Raw genomic sequence first — 22,321 nt, forward strand, 5'->3', positions numbered from 1 at the left:
TTATTAATGTATTAACGACAAAATGATAGCTTAAGAAGCCTTCAGTTTTATTGGCTGTTATGTTTCTGTTTTCAAATGCAAATTTCTTTCGGCCAAAAACTTAAAAAAATGTTCATATTATTCAACTCTTACAAATTATAAGCTTCAGCCTAATTTATGTGTTTTATGAATCCTGAACAAAAGAACAGATAGATAAATTAAAGATCAGTTTCGCCATTCAATTAGTTATTAAAAATTAGTTAAAAGAATAAAATTTATTCTAAAAGATATTGTGGAAAAAAACTTTGTTCCTTGATAACTTACGGTATTAAAAACCTTTATAAAGAAAAATTTTCATTGTGGCTTATCTTCATTTACTCTACTCTCTATTTCTATCTGTCTATATATATAAAAATAAGTTGTCTGTCTGTGGATCAGGTGACGTCATGTTTCTGTGTTGACTGACGTCATGAAATTAGTTGTCGTCATTTTTGCTTTGACGGTGAAGTCATTTAAGATATTTAAGACATATGTTCACGTAGAAATCTATTAATGTTTAAGTTTACAATGACTGATGAACTTACCATGGCAAAAGCCGATGAAGATGCTCAAAGAGTCTATGCCAAAAAACTTGCTGCTGATAGAGAAAGTCAGAAAAGAAAGCGTGCCGAGGAATCAAAAGAACAGCAAGGAAACAGGCTTGAGGCTGATAGAGAAAGAAAGAACAGAAAGCGTGCCGAGGAATCAAAAGAACAGCAAGGAAACAGGCTTGAGGCTGATAGAGAAAGAAAGAACAGAAAGCGTGCCGAGGAATCAAAAGAACAGCAAGGAAACAGGCTTGAGGCTGATAGAGAAAAAAAGAACAGAAAGCGTGCCGAGGAACTACCAGAGCAACGCGGAAGCAGACTTGCTGCTAAAAGAGAAAGTGAAAAAAGAAGGCGTGCCGAGGAATTACAAGAACAGCAAGAAATCAAGCTTGCTGCTGATAGAGAAAGTAAGAAAAGAAAGCGTGCCGAGGAATCACAAGAACAGCAAGAAATCAGGCTTGCTGCTGATAGAGAAAGTAAGAAAAGAAAGCGTGCCGAGGAATCAGAGCAACCTGAAAGTTATCGCCTGGCATTCAGGTACAACCCAGTCGATGATTATAGCTTGAGTAGATGTGTTCAAATCGGGACAATGTCTAAAATTTGTCCCTATTGCAAGGCCTTGAAATTCAATGGTGAAACAATGGGAATGTGTTGCGCCTCAGGAAAAGTTAAACTTCCTCTATTGGCTGCACCACCAGAGCCATTGAAGACGAATGAATGCTTGCCTGAAAAATTCTAATTTATGGGCACACGTAAAAATATTAAAATTAACTACAAATATGCGTGTCCGATTGCAAAACGATGACTCTGGTCAAACATTTTCAGATCAATTGCTGACAATTGGAAACGGAAAGCTCCCAGTAGACTCAATTTCAGGACGTATACAACTACCTGCTGATTTCTGTAATTTAGTGACGTCCAAAAATGAATTGATTGAAAAAGTATTTCCGAATATTCTAAAAAATTATAAAAATAATAAATGGCTAAGTGAAAGAGCGATTCTCGCACCCAAAAATATAGACGTCCACGAGATCAACAATATTGTTTTGACCAAGATTCGAGACCAGGCAGTCCTTTACAAGTCAGTCGACACAGTTTTGGAACCAAATGAAGCGGTTAATTATCCATCTGAATTTTTAAATTCCATAGATCTTTCAGGGTTTCCACCACACGTGCTACAACTAAAAATAGGCGTACCAATAATACTTTTAAGAAATATAAACCCACCAAAGCTTTGCAATGGCACTCGACTTGCCGTAAAAAAAACAATGGAAAACCTAATAGAGGCCACAATCTTGACAGGGCCTTTTGAGGGTGAGGCTGTTCTTATTCCTCGCATTCCCATGATTCCAACGGATCTGCCTTTTCAATTTAAAAGATTGCAATTCCCAATTCGATTAGCATTTGCAATCACCATTAACAAAGCTCAAGGTCAATCATTAGAAAAATGTGGTATAGATCTTAATACTGATTGTTTTTCCCATGGACAATTGTACGTTGCATGTTCGAGGGTCGGTAAACCTGACAATCTATTTATATGCAGCGACAATTGGACAGCGAAGAATGTTGTATATTCGCAAGTTTTACGCAGTTAATTTGTATTGTATCTATCTATCTATCTATCTATATAAAAACGAGTTGTGTGTATGCATGTTTGTTTGTTTGTAAAAAGAGCGTTTGCATATGATGTCATTATTAGTACATACGGCTTTGTATATGCAGAGACAATGGGAAAGCCAAGAATGTTGTATATTCGCAATTTTTACGTAGTTTAACTCCTGCAGACGAAATGAATGCTTGCCTAAAAAATTCTAATTTATGGGCACACGTAAAAATATTAAAATTAACTACAAATATGCGTGTCCGATTGCAAAACGATGACTCTGGTCAAACAGTAGACTCAATTTCAGGACGTTTACAACTACCTGCTGATTTCTGTAATTTAGTGACGTCCAAAAATGAATTGATTGAAAAAGTATTTCCGAATATTCTAAAAAATTATAAAAATTATAAATGGCTAAGTAAAAGAGCGATTCTCGCACCCAAAAATATAGACGTCCACGAAATCAACAATATTGTTTTGACCAAGATTCGAGACCAGGCAGTCCTTTACAAGTCAGTCGACACAGTTTTGGAACCAAATGAAGCGGTTAATTATCCATCTGAATTTTTAAATTCCGTAGATCCTTCAGGGTTTCCACCACACGTGCTACAACTAAAAATAGGCGTACCAATAATACTTTTAAGAAATATCAACCCACCAAAGCTTTGCAATGGCACGCGACTTGCCGTAAAAAAAAACAATGGAAAACCTAATAGAGGCCACAATCTTGACAGGGCCTTATGAGGGTGAGGCTGTTCTTATTCCTCGCATTCCCATGATTCCAACGGATCTGCTTTTTCAATTTAAAAGATTGCAATTCCCAATTCGATTAGTATTTGCAATCACCATTAACAAAGCTCAAGGTCAATCATTAGAAAAATGTGGTATAGATCTTAATACTGATTGTTTTTCCCATGGACAATTGTACGTTGCATGTTCGAGGGTCGGTAAACCTGACAATGTATTTATATGCAGCGACAATTGGACAGCGAAGAATGTTGTATATTCGCAAGTTTTACGCAGTTAATTTGTATTGTATCTATCTATCTATCTATCTATATAAAAACGAGTTGTGTGGATGCATGTTTGTTTGTTTGTAAAAAGAGCGTTTGCATATGACGTCATTATTAGTACATACGGCTTTGTATATGCACAGACAATGGGAAAGCCAAGAATGTTGTTTATTCGCAATTTTTACGTAGTTTGAAACACATATATAAATCTATCTATATTCACAGGTGGGACACAGGGACACAACTACAATGGCGCATAACTAATATGGCGCGTAACGACTTACGCGCGCGGGGGGGCTTGGGGGGGCGCGAAGCGACCCACCAACTAGGTGTTGGGGTGGCGCGAAGCGCCACCCCAACAGCTAGTATATTTTTATTTTAATTCTTTTCTTGGATTTTTATTTATTATCTATTTTTATTTAGTTCTTTTAAGATGCTTCGCAAGACATAAGCTTTGAAAGGTGTAACTTACTTACAAGCTATAAAATTTTTTTTACTGAGTTCGTTTTCCTTGATATTACACAGTGTGATAAAATTAATAAATGAAATGAACTAATTAATTCCTGTTTTTCTTTCCTATAAAGTTTAAGTTATCCTATTATGTTTTTTTTTGTTCTTGTAATTAATGTGTGATCTATGTTCTTTCACAGGTGAAAGTTTGGAAAATTACCACGGGTCAGTGTTTAAGAAGATTTGAGAAAGCCCATTCGAAAGGTGTCACCAGTATTCATTTTGGAAAGGACAATTCGCAAATATTGACGTCTTCATTTGACATGACTATTCGTATTCATGGACTTAAATCTGGCAAAACACTGAAGGAGTTTCGAGGGCACTCGTCATTTGTTAATGAAGCAATTTTTTCATCAGATAACCATTACATTATCAGGTACATCGTTGTTTTTCGAACAGATGATATTAAATTGATAATAATAACACAAATTAATAAATTGTTAACGATAAATAAAAAGTAAACAGATAATTAATTGAAAATAAAATTTAAAAAAATTAAATTTTAAATAACATGATTATGCTTTATAAAATAAATTAGATTAAATAGAATAACACATACATTTTGCATGTGGACCAATAGTCCACATAGCGCAGTTGACTAGTCGGGAGCGCTGTGAGGAGTTCATATAACCATTACATTATCAAGTACATCGTTTTTTTTCCCACAAATGATATTAAATTGGTAATAATAACACAAATTAATAAATAGTTAATGATAAATAAAAAGTAAATAAATAATTAATTAAAAATAAAATTTAAAAAAGCCTAATAAGCTTTATAAAATAAATTAGATTAAATAGAATAACATATTTTGCATATTGACCAATAGTCTGCGTAGCGTAGGTGCCTATTCTGAGCCTTAGGCCGGGAGTGCTGTGTGAAGTTTGGAGCAGATCATCCGACTTTTCACACTTTCCGTAAAAACCTGCTGAGGTTAGACCCTTAATTCTTTTTAGGAATAAGCTGAAATTGGGGTGCTAGAAAAAAAAAAACATGACCAAACCAAAGTGTTGCTCTTGCAACACAATTAGATTAAATGGAATAAAACATACATTTCGCAGGTTGATCAGTAGTCCACGTAGCGCAGGTGACTATTCTAAGCCTTAGGCCGGGAGTGCTGTGCGGGGTTTTGGAGCAGATAGTCCGACACTACCCATGTTGTCCCCCAAGATTTCTCCTAATACTTATTTTGTAGCTAGGTCAACTCAGGCTGAGCAACACCAGAGGATAATAGCAACTGTCTTAATGAGTAACACCGCTAATCTGTGTTTCAAATCACCTAACCAGCGGTACCGGGATTTGAACTCCTGCCTTAATGTACACAGCAGATCAAGTTTGGCCTGCCATCCACTTGTAAAATAAATTGAGTATGATGAAATAATAACTAATATATATAAAAAAGAATAAGCTAATAAATGACATAGATTGATAGCTTAAACTGTCCTAGAAACCATACCATAGGATAATATGTGGTGTTCATAATTAAAGTGGATTCAGTCAGTTTCTTAGCATATCCATGAAACCTATGGTAGCACAGTAGGTTGATTCTCTGCTTGGCTGGAGTTTATTCCCTCTGCCACAAGGTTGGGCAACAGGGTTGCTACCTGTCCCTTAAAAGAAGACACAGCAACTGAAACGTCGAGTAGCCCGTCGACACCTTGTGTGGTGCCATCAAAGGCTCTGGAGGACCTTCATCTTTTATCCTTTTATACTATTTGATGACACAGAAGGATCTATTGGTGGCACATTATATTCTATTTATGGCACATAAGAGATTGACGGTAACCTTGCGACACCTTATGTGCCATCTTGGGCCATGGAGGATCTTCATCTTTTATCGTATTATACTATTTGATGACACAGTAGAATCCTATTGGTGGCACATTATATCCTATTTATGGCACATAAGAGATTGACGGTAGCCCTGCGAAACCTTATGTGCCACCATGGGCCATGGAAGATCTTCATCTTTTAGGATCCCATTGGTGGCACATTATATCCTATTTATGGCACATTAGACATTGACAGTAGCCTTCCGACACTTTACGTGCCATCAAGGGCCATGAAGGATCTTTATCCTTTTATCCTGTTTGATGACATTGACAGTAGCCTTCCGACACTTTACGTGCCATCAAGGGCCATGGAGGATCTTTCTCCTTTTATCCTATTTGATAGCGCAATAGAACCCTGTTGATGACATAATAATATATATGGAACATTAACCGTCAACAGTATCCTGTCGACACTCTATGTGCCATCACCGGCTCTGGAGGATCTTCATCCTTATGATGGTATAACAGTATCCTATTGATCAAACACAAGGAGTTGACAGTATCCTTGCGTCGTCTTATGTGCTATAAATGGCTTTGGTGGGTCTGTACCCTTAATTTATCTTGTTCATGTAATTCGGTTGCAGTTTCATAACATGCAATGTCTCTGCCCTTGATTAGACACCACTGCTTGTTCATTTACAACGAAATGGAAGTTAGAAAATATGGCGTCATTTTCTAGTAGGACGATAAAAATTAGCTGAAGAAACTTTTTTCACTAATAATAATAAAAATCCAAATATTGTTGCCTTGTACATTACGATGTGTAAAAAGTTGAATTATCCCAATGGATGTTACTAAGAAGCGTCTTTTTAGTTTTTTTTTTTTATTTTCCCTTTTTCATTTTCCATTTCATTTTTTTATTTGTTGTTTTTTCCCTTTTCTTGTTTTCCTTTTTTGTTTGGTCTATTTTAGGTTACATCGTTTTTTTATTTTCTTCTTTTTTCTCGTTGATAAAGGCTTCCATACGTGAAGCTGAAATATTCAGAATTTTAGTATATTGGAGAAAAAAGGTTTTTGTTTTTTTCTATTGCCTAGTTAGAAAATTCTGCTAGTTTTCTATTTTTTCGTTTTTCTTCACTGTGAATAATTTTCCTCTCTAATCACCTACTACCGTACTGATGAAAACCCATAGCCCTTGTAGCCAGCCTTACAGTAAGTGGGTATCAGTTCGTATTATTCCACATAATTCTATTCGTTTTACTATTATTTCCTATTTGTTTTCTAGCATTATGTTTCTAGTATTATATGAGGTCTTACTTCGTTTCAAATTTTGTATTTAAAAATTTTAATAATTCCTGTCTCCTCTCATTTTCATATCCCATCCCATATTAAATTTTGACAATACTATTGACCCATTGTTGCTATTTTTAATTTTGCTTATTAATTATTCTTTATTATTAATTATAGTTTATTGTAATAATATTTATTACTTCTTTTTATTGTATAGAATTGTTTTATGGTATTTAATCGTACTATTACTATATTACTTAATATTTTATATTCTAATTTTATTATTTTATAGTGTTAATTATTTCCTTATTTCTTTATTATTAACATTTCTTATTTTTTAGTTCGTTCATAATTTTAGTTATAATTATTGATAATTACGTTACTTGTATGCAATCAATGATTTTTGTAATTCATATTGTTAAAATTTTAATTTTACAGTGAATCGTTTTACAAGTGAGATAAAATTGTGTTTCACACATTTTTAAGTTTTTGGCGTGAATAGCCAAACAGAAAGTACATAAAAAAAGAAATATGACTCATTTTTAAACTGAAAATTAGTCAAAAATATTAAAATTTAAAATTTTCGTACGTTTTTTGTAGAATTGTAAAGTTTTCTGTTTAGAAAATAAACGTTTGGAAATTTTGATTCAACTTGTACTCTCTTTTCAAGTCCCATAATTCTGTCAGGTTGTCATTATTGTGTCAGCGTTTTTCTAATTTGTTTTCATGAAATTCAAATCGTCATCGTAAACATGGGTGGACAGAGGTCCAGGTTTGGGAAGAAGCAGATGATTTTTACGGAATGTGTTTCTATTGTCAAGCAGTATGGCGCCTTCTTTTATGCCCGTGCTTTTTTCTTGCCGTGGGCAACTTCTAGACAGCCCAATTTAAAGAAGGAGGTGGTGTTTGCTCGCTAGATCTTTTGTTAAGTCTATATGTCTTCACTGCCCTTTTAAGAGACCCGTTTCATTAGTCCAAGAGGGATACGCGACCCTTTGTTGACAGGTAATTTATTAGCTTTTTTTTTTAGAAATTCAAGAAAATTCCAGAGAGAAGGGTCAGAAGTAAAAAAACAAACACACAAATCGTTTTTTTTTTTTTTATATATAATTTTCTTTTAGGGATCTATTAGGAACATTAAAGGCACTTAATCCTTAATCTGTCTATTTCTGTCATATTATATTTGATCTGTCTTAGTCGCATAGAATGATATAGGGGAGAGACGATGATGTAGAACGGCCCTTTCCTTCTCAAAAACAGATATTATCTTTTCTGTTGTGTTTTTATCGGCCTTTCTGTACAAAACTGACTTAAGCCACGACACTTCTTACCCTTGTGATTTTAATTTATATATTTTCTTATTGATAAACTTGTCAAATCATAAAATGTAGTCTGAAGATCTGAAACCCTCTGCCTATTTCATATACCATTAGTTTTTATCCGTAGTCGCATAGAATTGTAGCAAAACACTTTTTCTTCTAGTGCTTCCAGTGACGGAACAGTGAAACTTTGGAGTCTCAAGTCTGGTGAATGTACGGCCACTTTTAAGACATTGGGTGGAGGCACAGTATTAGATGTCACTGTCAACAGTATAATTCCACTGCCGAAGAACCCTGAACAATTTGTTGTCTGCAACAAAACTAGTACAGTTGTTATTATGAATATGCAAGGACAGGTACACTTCCTTTTTAAAACAGATTAAATAATTTACTTTAATCGTTATATTTAGATTAGCTCAGTAATTTAACTAAATCCAATTAAGTATGTTCATTATCATTGGAATTATTTAATTATTACTGACAGCAATTTGTTGTGTGCAAAAATATAGTACAATTGTTATTATGAGTATGCGAGGACAGGCACGTTTTATTTTTTTAATTTATTTTAAATTACTTATTGCAGACTACAATTAGATGTCTAAAATAAAACTAATGCAGTTGTGTGCAAGGACAGGTGCATTTCCTTCTAAAATCTAATTAAATTAATTAACTTAATCATTCAAGGAAAAGAAAGAGTATCCTCTTTTGTGAGGAATGGAGAGAGAAAAAAAATTCATGAAAATTTCAGTTCAGTCTCCCCAGCTATGAGACAAAACAATATAGGCTTACCAAAATGTTGATATAACAGACAAGTACCGATTATTCATTTTAATTTTTGTTCGTTTCTGTTTCATTTGTTCATTGACAGCAATTTCTGTTCGTTTTTAGTTTGAAAACGAACCAATTTACCATTTAAACCAATGAGTATGAGTGAGAGTGCGTTATTAAGCATATTGTCAACTAATTTCAGTATTTCAAAAGCTCAATTAGTAGCCAAACTAATTTAGTAGTCACTTCCTATCTATTTAAATATACCAAAGAATATTAAATCTTAATCTAGATTTACTTTGAATTATTAGGCTTATAATGCTAAAATTATTATTAGGCTTGAATTATTAGGCTAGATTACTTTAAATAATGCAGGCTTACCAATTTAGGCAAATTATATTCTGAACTAGTACCTGACCTTGGTGGACAACAGGAAAAGAAAGTCAAACCTCAGAGTATCCTCTTTTGCGAGAAATGGAAAGACAAATATAATTTTGATTCGTAGCTGGTTTAATTTTGAATTACTAAATTTACGAATTGTTTTAGTTGGTTGTTAAGTGATGTTGATTGACAATAACTTAATAAGATTGATTGACGCAATGAAATTGATTTAATTTGATCTCCAAATGAGAAATGCTCATTTGACTCTTTTAGCTCCCAATTCGGAATGGCATGTGATTATTTTCAGCTAAAGATTAGTGAGTGGCTGGGCGTTATTGACATAGGCAATTATTTAGGAATGCTAGTTTGCTCTGACTGATCTCGGTTTTCAAAACTTTTTTTCTTTCTTTTTTTTAGGAGTTAATTTAGACCGTTTTTTGAGGTTTTCACAAGAGATTGCTTCTTTGGTTTAAGTAAGACCCACTAGAAAAGGAAAAAAAAAAAATCTAAAATACCATAAAATTGTAAACACAAGTTTTGTGCAAGAACCTTATCTCGCAGAAAAGTTGCTAGAACACCTGATACAAGGTCGCTGTATTACTAGGACATTCAAACTAAAGAGGGCACTTGTATGATATACTCCTTACCGCTCAAGAAGTGAAGATAGGTTGATCCTAATAAAATATACCCAAGTATGATAAAATTATTATACTTTAGAGACAGTTTAGGGCTATATATTTGCACATTAAGGGATGGGGGGTGTAAAGTACAGTGAGTCTGCATGAAAAATGTGTTAGCTAGACTTATTCTGATATTATGAAATAAGAATTGTTTTCTGAAAACACACTGTCCAGATACTTTACCCCTACTTAATGTGCAAATATATAACCCAAATTGTATATTTCTCATCTATTCTGTCACTTTTCTTTGTCTTTCCTCATGCTAAGTTTAAAGAAACTAGCAGAAGAATCGGTTTACAGTGCGTCAATGCATGAACAACTTCATGCAGCTCCTGTATCATGTATATAGTTTTTTTTCACCGAGGGATTAGAATGCCAAAAGAAGAAACTCCCTTTGAATTTGTGAAATTTCTCTCCTTTAAGACCTGAAATTATGCTCCTTTTCTTTCTTTTTTAAATAGTTAATTGAGATTATTTTTCATAATTTTTATGAAAGAGACACAGGGCATGTCCATACCAAAAACAAAAGTAGTTTATGGAGCTCCCATCTCATGCGTATGATTCTATTTTTATTGAGACACCAGGGGATTAATGCCAAAAGAAGAAACACCATTTGGATTTGTGCAAGTTTGCTCTGTCAAATTTGAAATATCACTAATTGAATTTATTTATAACCCGTTATAATACATATGAAAAACGGAGTATAATGTGAAGAAAAGAAAAGAGGAAAAAGAAAAAGAAAATGACCTAAAAAACTAAACAAAAACTTTGCAACACTTCACCTTACTTAAAAACACTTAAAACATACAAAAGCAAAACATTCATTGAATCAAAATAGCGCTCCATGGGTGCCGACCAATTCTACTATTATAAGCTTCTATGCTTTTTCTGATAGAAGCATTCGGGTCTATGATGCCGTATCTTTTAATGACCCAGGAGTTGCTTGACCATGGTTGAAGGGCAAGCAGGTATTTGGCATGCTGGAAATAGATTCGCCGAAGCTCCTTCGTCTCGGTTATCGTAAACGTACGCCAAAAAGGTGCAAGGTATAGGAAATTTGGGAGCGCAGAAGTATTGTAAAGTTTCGCTAGCAGTTTGCGGTTGAGTCGAAGTTTGTTTGCTACCAACCTTCCGTATGCAGTTGCTGTTCGACGTTGGAAATGAAGGATCAAGAGCCTTCTAGTTGCTTTAAGAGTGTCACCGATAGGAAGCCCTAAATATTTCATTTGTGATTTTGGGGAAACTTGCGCGCCGTCGAGATTAATAGTAAATCCTGCTCGAGTTTCAACCCAGTTGAACAGAGCCACGTCCGATTTTTCTCTATTGAATGTAGGGTTAATCTTAGCATATTCTTTACTTAAAATAGCAAAATTTCTTTCGAACGACTGTACTGTTCGACTGGGGTTAAAAATATCATCTGTATAAGTGATAAGTGACACAATCCCTTTTAAAATACACGAAGGAACTGCGCTGGATTGAGCGTTCAGGATACAGTTATTAAAGGTAACTGGTTAGGTAAGGGCACCCTTTCTGACGCCTCGATGGACTGGAATAACGAAAAGTGTTATGGTCCCATCAGGTAGCCTGATTACAACAGCAAGATGGTTATGCATATCATACAAATCGCAAATGGCAGACGTGTCAACTCCCCGTTTATATAGCTCAAGGAGAATTTGTGCGTGAATCAGAGAGTCGAAAGCATGGCTTACATCATGACTCCCTAGGACGAGCGAATCACCAGACTTATCAGCATCTATAAGTATTGACGATAGTGCAGTAAGTGCGTGGGCACACCCTAGGCCTTTTTGGAAGCCAAACTGATATGGCGGCATCTAGCATTTATCTGTAAGTTCTGGCATTACGAGTGTTTCAAAAATCTTACAGAAAGCAGTAGCAACTGTAATAGGGCGATATGAAGAACACTCATTCAGCGATTTTTTTTTTTGGAACAGGAGTTAGGCGACCAGAAGAGAACGAGGTTGGACCTATTCCAGTTGTGAACACCATTTGGAACATGAGATCAAGGTGACAAAATAGTAGGGGACTTCCAAGAAGAATGTGTTTTGCAAAAATATTATCTGTACCCTCGAAAAAGGTTTCTTAATTTTTGTGCAGAATTCATACTATCAGACAGTGAACCAATAAACGTGGGTACAGTATTTTTTGACAGTATCCGATTGAGATCACATTTAAGGGGATATTCTACTTTGGAATCAGGTTCTGAAAACTCTTTCAAAAAATGCTGTTGCCAGGCCTCAGCAGAGATATGAGCTGACAGAGCGTTTCTTTCACTCTGGTTGCGGGTCAAACTTTTCCACAGAAGCGTCGGATTACTCATTATCTTTTCTGAAAAATCAGAACGAATAGCGGATCTATAATATGATCTCTAAAATTGCACGGATCATTTTTGGATATGGGGGATTTTTGCGTCGAAAGTATTAGTACGGTTCGGCTCATTAAGAATGAGTCTCTTTCCGTATAAGTAAATACTCTTTTTATAGAAGAATTACAGAAAAGGGCATCGATTTTTTTTTTTTTTTTTTTTTTTTTTTTTTATACAAACAAGTTTGACTAATAGTCAAGTGCACTCAAGTTTTTTTTTTTAATTATATTGTTGATTGTTTTCTTATTTCTAGATTTAATTGATTTGACTTCTGAGTCGTTCCTTGCTGAATTTATTGGCTGACAGAAATCAGTTAATGTTAGATTTGATGTACAATTTTTCCATTTTTAAAGCATATTTTCATTTTATTTTTTTAGATAGTGAGGTCTTTCACGTCAGGTAAAAGAGAAGGTGGTGATTTCGTTGCGTGCGTTGTGTCACCCCGGGGAGAGTGGATCTATTGCGTTGGAGAAGATCATGTGCTGTATTGTTTTTCAACTCTTACTGGAAAGTTGGAAAAAACTTTGGAGGTATTTAATTCCCTCTTACTGTGTTTGTCAATGTATTAAGTTCACCTTGGGTCTTAATTAGGCTTAACATATTAACAAAATCTTATTTCCATTTTTTTTCATTGTTTTCCAACTCTTATTGAAAAGTAGGAAAAGAAACTTTGGAGTTATTTAATTCCTTCCTACTGTGTTTATAAATGTATTGATTTCAGCTAGTGTTGGGCGATAATGGATATCGATATTGCGGACCACATATCGATATTAAATATCAAAACGTAAAAATCGAAAACGATATTCGGGTGTTTTCAGCTTTTTCTGGTGTCTACCGGTGAACGTCCAGTAGAAGAGATCCAACGTAGAAAATTGTGTCACAAATGGTCGAGAAGAAGAAGAATTTCTTCAATATATTGACTCATACATGCTGATACACAGCATACTTAGCTGTAGCCATTGACATAGCCATTTCTCAAGCCGAAACTACGTTTACTGAGGATGCAATCTCAAATGTTGCTGAGGACCTCCAAAGGCTTGGCTAGATAAAATGCCTTCTAGGCTTGGAGGGCCTTTTCACATCGCACTCGTCAATATTACCACATAATTGGATCCACGTTTCAAAAAGTTGCATATTCCTCATTTGGTTTCGGTCTTGTTGGAATGAGTGTTAACAGATGCAAATGCCGTTACAGTTCCTTCGATTCAGCCACTTCAGAATCAAGCCAGTTTGTGGGGGGTGAAATTTCACTTGAGAATGCAAGGCCTTCACCATATTTTGACCTCTGGCACCTTCTTGTAGCTCAATGCAAGGCCTTCAACAATGCCACTTCACCATCAATATCATCGGTCATACTTTTCCAGATTTTCAGTAGGGAGTCTTAGTTACCAGAGAAACTGATCTAATCAAGTCGTCAAAGTCTCGTAATATTAGTCTCAAAAAGACCTATGTGAAGTAGTCATAAACTTGATGTCCCTGTCTGTCGCCAGTGAGCCTTTTGAGAGTGGATTCAAAGTCTGATCAGTTAATCAAACAGATTGTGGTACTAAGTAAGGAGCGACTTGATCCAATAGAATTTTCCACAAGATATACTTTCTATTGGAAAAATGGGAGGGGTGAATTTACAGGAAAAATTTTCCACAGAGGGGGGATTTCCGACATGGTTTGAAAAATGATTAGAAATTAAAAGAAAAGCAAGTCTTTCAAATAAAAGCAGGCTAAAAAGAATGTATTAGGTGGAATTATCCGCAAGAAATTTTTTTGGGGTGATTTTCAGCGGGGATAGAATTTTGTGGGGGGAAGGGAGACATTACGCGGGAAAAACTTTTCAAGGAGGTATTTTTGTAGGGCTATAGGTGGCGGGGGAAGAGGGATATTGCACGGGAGGAACTTTTCAAGGAGGAATTTTCATGGAGATGGGATTTTCTATGGAGGGAAGAGGCAGATTTGCCAGCATTATTTGAAAATTGAAAAAAAAAACATTTTTCAGTTTAAATTAAAGAGCAACATTGAAACTTAAAACGAAAAGAAATTATTATATATATATGAGGGGGGATGCCCTGTAGTCAAAACCTCTATCTTTGCGCTAAATTTCGACTGTTTGTCCGAATTATTCAAGAATTGTATTTGTTTTTGGGAAGAACAGACATTTATCGGGGAGATTTTCTATGGAAGGGTAGTCTCCGGATGGCAATTTATAAATGGAAACTATAGGCTAGGGAATTTATCAGAAAATTATTTGACTAACTATCTCTTTGCCAATCCAATCTCGCCTGCGGAGATATTCCGGAGAAATCATCCGGGGAAAATTTTCAAAGAGGTACAAATTATCTGAGGGATTTTTTATGGGGGGATTTTCTGCAGGAGAAATTTTCCATGAGGAGTTCTCCAGGGGAGAATCTTCCCATTTGACATTGAGAGGGGAAAGTTTCTAGGAGAAAAAATCCACAGATATTCGTCTTTCTTTCAAATTAAAGGTGGCTAAAAGAATTTTCCAGGTGGTATTGTCCTCAAAACATTTTTTGGGGAAATTTTCAGCAGGTATGGAATTTTCTTGGGGAAGGAGGATCTTACGTGGGGGAAACTTTAAAAAGAGTAATTTTCGTAGGGATGTTATTTTCTATAGAGGAAGAGGCGGATTTTCTGGCATTATTTGAAGAACGATCAGAAATTGGAAAAGACAACAATTTTTTTCAAGTAAGAATGAGAAGCAATATTAAAACTTAGAACGGATAGAAATTTCCCCCTATATGAAGGGGGACGTCCGTTCCTCAATACCTCACTCTTTACGCTAATTTTTTACTTTTGCCCCAATTTTTTAAGAATGACTCCTGAAAGACAAGGGCCGTTTATTTAGAGCAAAAACTTTTTTTAAGTACAAAAGACTTTGGGATGAATAGCGAAGTATTGAGGAGGGGTTACCCCCTCATATACAGAATAATTTTGTTTTCTTAAGTTTTAATTTTGCTCCCTTCTTTCCCTTGTTATTTAGTCACTGGAAGGCAGAACCAATTTTCAGGGGAAAATATTGACATGTTACTGATTTTCAATAACCAATAATAGCCAGTAGTTTTATTTTTCCTTATCCCGAGCCGGAATAGTTCCAAATCTGGGTTTTTATGACATTGATTCATGAAGCCTAGTCGCAGTTTTTTTCGTATTTTAATATACTTAAAAAAAATTGTGCAAAATACTGTTTAATTACAATTTTGGCAATTGAACTTTTGCAAAACCACGAGTAAATCTGAGCAAAAAAGTGATCGGAAATATCGAAATCGATATATCGATTATCGAATATCGGAAGTAAAAATATTGATGTATAAGCAAATTATTGCCCATAGTGTTTGAATTAGGTTTAATATATTAACAATATTTTTCTTTTTTTTGTGTAAAGATGGCTCACTGAAAAAAAAAACTAAAAATTTATATAATTTTGTCACCTGAACATTATTGCTTTGAAAATTGCATATTTTTATAGATGGGGTCTGCATTTTTTTTTTTTTTTTTTTTTTTTTTTTTTTTTTTTTTTTTTGAAGAGTTTCAGTATTGATATTATAGCCTGTATGCTGTATACTTACTGGAAATTTTGAGAAATTTTCGGTGGTATTTGTTTAATTCTCTCTTACTTTGTTTGTAAGTGTATTAATGTCAGGAAGTGTCTCTGTTAGGGTTAGTGTTTGAATAACATTTTTTTTCCCTTTTAGTATGAAAATGGCTCATCTAAGAAAAAAAAAATAGGCTTAGGCTCGACTGGAGGGAGAAAAGTTTCCACTTTTCTAAGTAGGTTTTGGCACCTGAATATCAGTTTTTAAATTTGCGTATTTTTATTGATGAAATTCTTAGATTTTAAATACTACTATACGCATTTTTGAATGTGTCAAGACCACCAAGAAAAGGTAATCACTACTAATCCCTATAGACAGAGTTAAATAATTATAATCGGATGAAACGAATATTTTGAGAATAAAATATAATCAAAAATCAAACTAAGGACAACATTTTAGTTCGGTGACAAACTTGTGGTAACGATATGAGACTTGTTGTTTCCTCAGTTATAGATCATATTCGATAGAATAAGGAAAGTGACACAGTTGAGTAGCTAGATAATGATTGTGCAGTTATCTATGTGAACCGATTATTATTATTATTTTTAATATTACCATAGACAAAACGAACAAATAAAAAAGGGTGTTTTCAAAATCTGTAAATAAACGAAAATGGGTGCAATGAAAATGATGACATACTTGTATGTAATTTATGGACGTATTTTATGGGGTTTACTGACGTGTCATAAATTGATTACGCAGATGATATTTTCCTTATCATTAGATGCAAATCTTCTCAGTCCCGCACAGCTAAAAGGGTTAAAAAAAAAATTCCTTGATATTGGACTTGATCTGAATCTTGAAAAATGCGAGTATATTTGTTTTAACTGTACCTTGCCAAATACTCATCTTCAGATTAAAAATACATCCATTCCCTCTGTTGAAACTTTTCGGTGGCTTGGTTTTACAACTTGTAAAAATATTTTATCCCTCCGCCAGACTGCAATATCTGAAGCTTGTAAAAAAAAAAAAAAAAATAGATTTGAATACTTAAGATTGTGTCAAACCGGTCTTAATATAATCGAAAGGTTTTTGTTTCTTCATATTCAGTTTTTTTACATCATTCTGTACTTTGTCTTTCTGGACCCTTCATTCTACTGAAAAAGAATGATTTATGTAAACTAAGTAGATGTTAATATAAATACTATAAATACCGCCTTTATCTACCTCTATCGTATACGATATTGTATTGGAGAATAATCCGAAAATACCAAGCTCCCGATATAACTGCAGGAGCTTCATGATAAGTTATCGGCACAAGCATATGGACGGCTTACCCTATATCACAGGCTCGGTCGTTTGTTCTGCTAACTTTTTTCCTTGTTGATTATGTTGTACTTGTTTTGTTGTACCTTTGTACGTTTGTTCTCATCCGTTTGTTCTGTTGATTTCGTTTTCTGATGTTTATTTTTTTTTTTTCTTTTTACTCCACTATCCTCACATTGTTTTGTGAAATGGCATATAAATGAATTATTATTATTATTATTAATATGTGGATATAATTACCGCTAGGACCTGCAATATTCAGCGACATTTTTCCTGAAAACATTAAAGTGTGAGTGAAATGAGGAGTCAAAATAAATGTGAATTCATTGCTAAATCATTGTTTTAGCGCCCACTAATGCCTCTAGAGGATCAATGTCCTTTATCTTATTTCCGTAAGGCAGGTTTGGTGGTATGTTAAAAAAAAAGCTATATCTCATTTTGAGCCAGGAACAGTAATGAAAAGTTTTTTAGTCGCCATGTTTATTGCAAGTAAATATGGTGCCTGTGACTCTTTCTCTGTGACTTAAGCACAATTGACTTAATTTCAGGTCCACGACCAAGACGTCATTGGAATGCACCATCATCCACATCAGAACCTGATCACGACATATTGCGAAGATGGGTTGTTGAGACTCTGGAAACCGTGAAATCTTGGATTGTTCGATATTTATATATTTTGTGAAAAAGGTTCGTTTACTAATACAATTCTTTTATCATTTTTCAACTTGGTCTTAATGATTGTTTCTGCAAAGGCTATGTTGCGACCATTATGGCGCCCATTATATATATATATATATCAGTTATCTTCTATCAGAGACTGTTGCCCCAGTGAAGGAAGAGGCATTTAAATCATCCTCCACCACTTGTCCCAGTTTCAGGTAAGCTTTAGCATAGTTGTTTTTGTCTTGCCATATTTCTTCCGAGAGATTCATTGGGTTACGAGATATCCAAAAATTTAAAGGATAAGGAATGTTTAACAGATTCATCAGGGTCTAAAAAGTATATTTGACCATATGCATGTGGTTCAAAATCATCTTCAGGGGGGTTTTTATGGCACTTGGTATTAACCAAGTGACATAGCAATCGCAAATTCTGTCGGAATGTCAGTCCCGGTTTTGCTACTTTAGGGACTTCCAGGTAAGCTAGGACGATTAAATTTGGTAGGCGGATCAGCGGCCAGACCAGATTAAATTAGAAATAGTCGTTTTCTCGATTTGACCATCGGGAGGGGAGTGGGGGGGGCCATTAATTCGGAAAAAATAGAAAAAATGAAGTATTTTTAACTTACGAACGGGTGATGGGATCTTAATGAAATTTAATGTTTGGAAGGATATCGTGTCTCAAAGTTGCTATTTTAAATCCCGACCAAATCTCGTGACATTGAGGGGGGAGTTGGGAGGGGGAAACCTAAAATCTTGGAAAACACTTAGAGTGGAGGGATCGGGATGAAACTTGGTAGGAAAAATAAGCACAAGTCCTAGATAAATGATTGACATACCTGGAACGGATCCACTCTCTTTGGGGTAGTTGGGAAGGAGGGTTAATTCTGAAACAAACAGGTGATCGAATATCAATGAAATGTGATATTTAGAAGGATATCATGTCTCAAAGCTCTTATTTTAAATCCCGACCGGATCTGGTGGCATTGGGGGGGGGGGTCTAAAATCATGAAAAATGCTTAGATTTAGGGATCGGGATGAAACTTGGTGGTAAAAACAAACAGAAGTCTTAGATACGTGAGTGTTATAATTGGAACGGATCCGCTCTATAGGGTGGTCAGGTTAGTATATCTATTTGGGGGTCAAATATTTGGTCAGTGCCCCCCCCCCATCAAAACATAAAACATTTCCTTTTATTTATTACATCTTAAATGTTTTTCGACATTTTGGCTTGTACCAAAGCTCATATCCCTCCCTGCAAAAGAAAAGCCTTCCCACTTGCCTGGTAGATTATTATCTAAATATCACTTTTTACTACAGTATCATTTTCTGGCATATATTTTGTTAATTTTCTCTACCTTGGGATATACTTCCTCCAAATGGTGTCTCTTGCAAGTTCTGAAAGACTTTGTTAGGGAGCAAGGATGAGTGGTACCCCTCCTTCTAAAAACCTGGCCATCTCCCCTAACCAAATTCTCCAAAGTAAATTTGAAATTGCCCTGACTGAAGACGGTAAATTTTTATGGACCAATTAATTATTCTTTTCGTTAATTATTAACTATTTATTATTAACAATAATGAACTAATTATTATTTATTATTACCGCAAACAAATCATTTGCGTTGTACGACCAAAATCTGTATTGTAACAATTCTGAGATAGCCATTTTATTCAGCGTAGTCAAAAACCTTATAACTATGTCTTTGGGGACGACTTACTCCCCCACAGTCCCCGTGGGAGGGGTTACAAGTTCAAAACTTTGACCAGTGCTTACATATAGTAATGGTTATTGGGAAGTGTACAGGCGTTTTCAGGAGGATTTTTTGGTTGAAGGCAGGGGTTGAGAAGAGGGGGATATGTTGATTAGGGATGGAACTTTCCATCGAGGAATTTGTCATGGGGGAAGAAAATTTCCATGAAGGGAGCGCAGGATTTACTAGCATTAATTAAAAAAAAACAATGAAAAAATAAATATGAAAAGTTTTTTTTTCAGCTGGAAGTAAGCAGCAGCATTAAAACTTAAAACGAACAGAAATTATTACCCATATGAGGGGCTCACCTCCTCCTAATACCTCACTCTTTGCGCTAAAGTATTTTTAGTAATTTCAACTATTTATTCTGCGGCTTTTGTGAGTCAGGGGTCATTCTTAATGAATTGGGACAAAACTTAAGCTTTAGTGTAAAGAGCGAGGTAATGACGAGGGGGCGAACCCCCTCATATATGTAATAAAAACATGAGAATACAAAAGTTCTTTACGTAAGCTAATTTATAAGTTACGTATATCTTTTACTTATAAAAAGATTCGTAAAAAATTAAAAGTTCTAGTTGCCTTTATAATTAACCGAAAATCGGAGGGCAACTAGGCTTCCTCCCCCGCTCTTTTTTTCTCAAAATCATTCGATCAAAATTATGAGAAAGCCATTTAGCCAAAAAAAATAAATATACAAATTTCGTTTAAATTATTCCTCTGCGGAGAGCCAAAATCAAAACATGCATTGATTCAAAAACGTTCAGAAATTAAATAAGAAAAACAAGTTTCTTGAATTAAAGTAACGAGCGACATTAAAACGTAAAACGAACAGAAATTACTCCGTATTTGAAAGGGGCTTTTCCTTCTCAACGCCCCGCTTTTTATGCTAAAGTTTTTTACTGTTTTAAAATGTAGAGTTAAGAGAAAGAGTCAAACTTTAGCGTAAAGAGTGGGCGTTGAGACGGAAAAGCCCCTTTCATATACGGAGTAATTTCTGTTCGTTTTAAGTTTTAATGTCGCTCATTACTTTCATTTAAAAAACTTGTTTTTTTTTATTTAATATGGATCAAAACCAGTTTATATTGGTTGGTCAATTTACAGAGGATTATTGTTTCGATATTTATTTCATTGCGCAACAATTGAAATCGAGTACAATGCTGTATAGTGCTGTGAACAATTTGCTTTCGATAATTGGATAATTAAAATCGTGTACGCAACTATTGAAGTTGTGTAACGTGCTGTATAGCTCTGTGAACAATTAGCTTTGAATAATTGGATATTTTGGATAATTAAAATTGTGTACGTAACTTGTGAATATTGCTACCTGATTTGCTATTGCTCTTACTGACAACTACTGTGGCCCCACCCACGAATTTTGATGAAATTTGATTATTTCACCGGATGATGCCAGGTGAAAGACTTGTCTTGAATCCCGTGTTGAATTTCATTTCGCGGGCTAGAAATGCAGGTTGTTCAGCTGATAATATCGTAAAAATTGCTTGCGATTTTTTCAAAGGAGAGAAGTTAATTGAAGCAAAGAAAATTTTTTAGGCTGACGCCCCTATTACTAGGGTAACTGAGTGCCCCAAAGCGACTGATAATGTAAGTGATATGGTTCGAGCCTTTGATCTTTGTGACGAGAAAAAGATCAGCCTACCTCAGTATCTGATTTTCGAGCCAGATCAGGTCCCATGTGTGCCAGGGGAGACAACAGCTACGTTAACTTGAAAGGTTAACGAACTCTACGTGGAATTTAAAAGCTTCGCTGAGCACCATAAAGTAAGGTCAGTCGTGCAAATTATTCCAGAAATGAAACCTCCCCCACCCGCAAAACCGTCCTATTCAGTTATTGTGAAAAATCCACCAAAAAACTTGAATAATCCTGACGCTCGAAAAGATTTCCTGGATAAAGCTTGTGGGGGTGTCAGTTCAAGCATAGTTGTTTTGAGGCCTAGGAGGGATGCATGGCAAGTAGTTCTGTCGGACAAGGGTGCCACCAATAATTTGGCAGATGCATTAACCAAAGCAGACCAATCCATTAATGATAAAGTGAAGACTCCTGCCTTTTTCGGTATAGTACGCCGAGTGCCTGACGGAACATCTAAAAGTGACCTATGCGATCTCGCTAATAACTGTACAGAAGTTGTTCAGTTAGGAAGTACGAGGTCTTTTCGATTAAAGTTTGAGTCACGTGACCACCTAAAGTATGCCACTGAGAATCCCCTTGTTATTGGTTACGAGCGTCTACCCATAACTGAGTACAAGTTCTTGCCTACCCAGTGCTGCAAATGCCAGTGCTATGGCCATACTGCAAATAACTGTAAAGGTTCCCCGAGATGCTCTAAATGCGCTGGTGACCACCAGAACTCCAAAGAAAAACCGTGTCAGCTTGTCATGAAATGTGCTCTCTGTGGCTCCTCCGACCACCCCTGTTATTCGTATAAATGTCCAGAAGCACAGAAACTTCTGCTTAAGAAATGCACAGTCAAACAAACACAAGTACAAGTACTGTACAAGATTTTACGTTTCTTACTAATTTATCACTGTGCAATAATATTGTTTTTAATTATTACGATAACCAAAATAACCTGTCCACCAACACCTTAGCTAGCCCCGATAGCCCTTTAAACCAAATTAATTGTAAATATCTCGACACTTTTGATTTTGTGAAAAATGTGAAACCTAAGCTAATGGAAGAGACCAAACTTAATGTAATTTGCTTTAATATTAGAAGTATACGGGGTAAGTGGGCTAA

General features: G+C 35.2%; 1 protein-coding gene across 1 annotated transcript in view; it reads left to right on the top strand.

Moving 5' to 3' along the window:
- Window positions 1-17,880, top strand: part of LOC136040924 (WD40 repeat-containing protein SMU1-like) — a 56,979-nt gene extending 39,099 nt beyond the window's left edge. The window contains exons 7-10 of the mRNA XM_065725343.1: window positions 3,833-4,068; window positions 8,237-8,429; window positions 12,663-12,815; window positions 17,705-17,880. Of these exons, the coding sequence (XP_065581415.1) occupies window positions 3,833-4,068; window positions 8,237-8,429; window positions 12,663-12,815; window positions 17,705-17,803 (681 nt within the window). The 3' untranslated portion in view covers window positions 17,804-17,880. The remainder of the gene's footprint in view (window positions 1-3,832; window positions 4,069-8,236; window positions 8,430-12,662; window positions 12,816-17,704) is intronic.
- The last annotated feature ends 4,441 nt before the right edge of the window (window positions 17,881-22,321 follow it).

Source organism: Artemia franciscana, chromosome 21 (genome assembly GCF_032884065.1).
Source record: "Artemia franciscana chromosome 21, ASM3288406v1, whole genome shotgun sequence".
NCBI lineage: Eukaryota > Metazoa > Arthropoda > Branchiopoda > Anostraca > Artemiidae > Artemia > Artemia franciscana.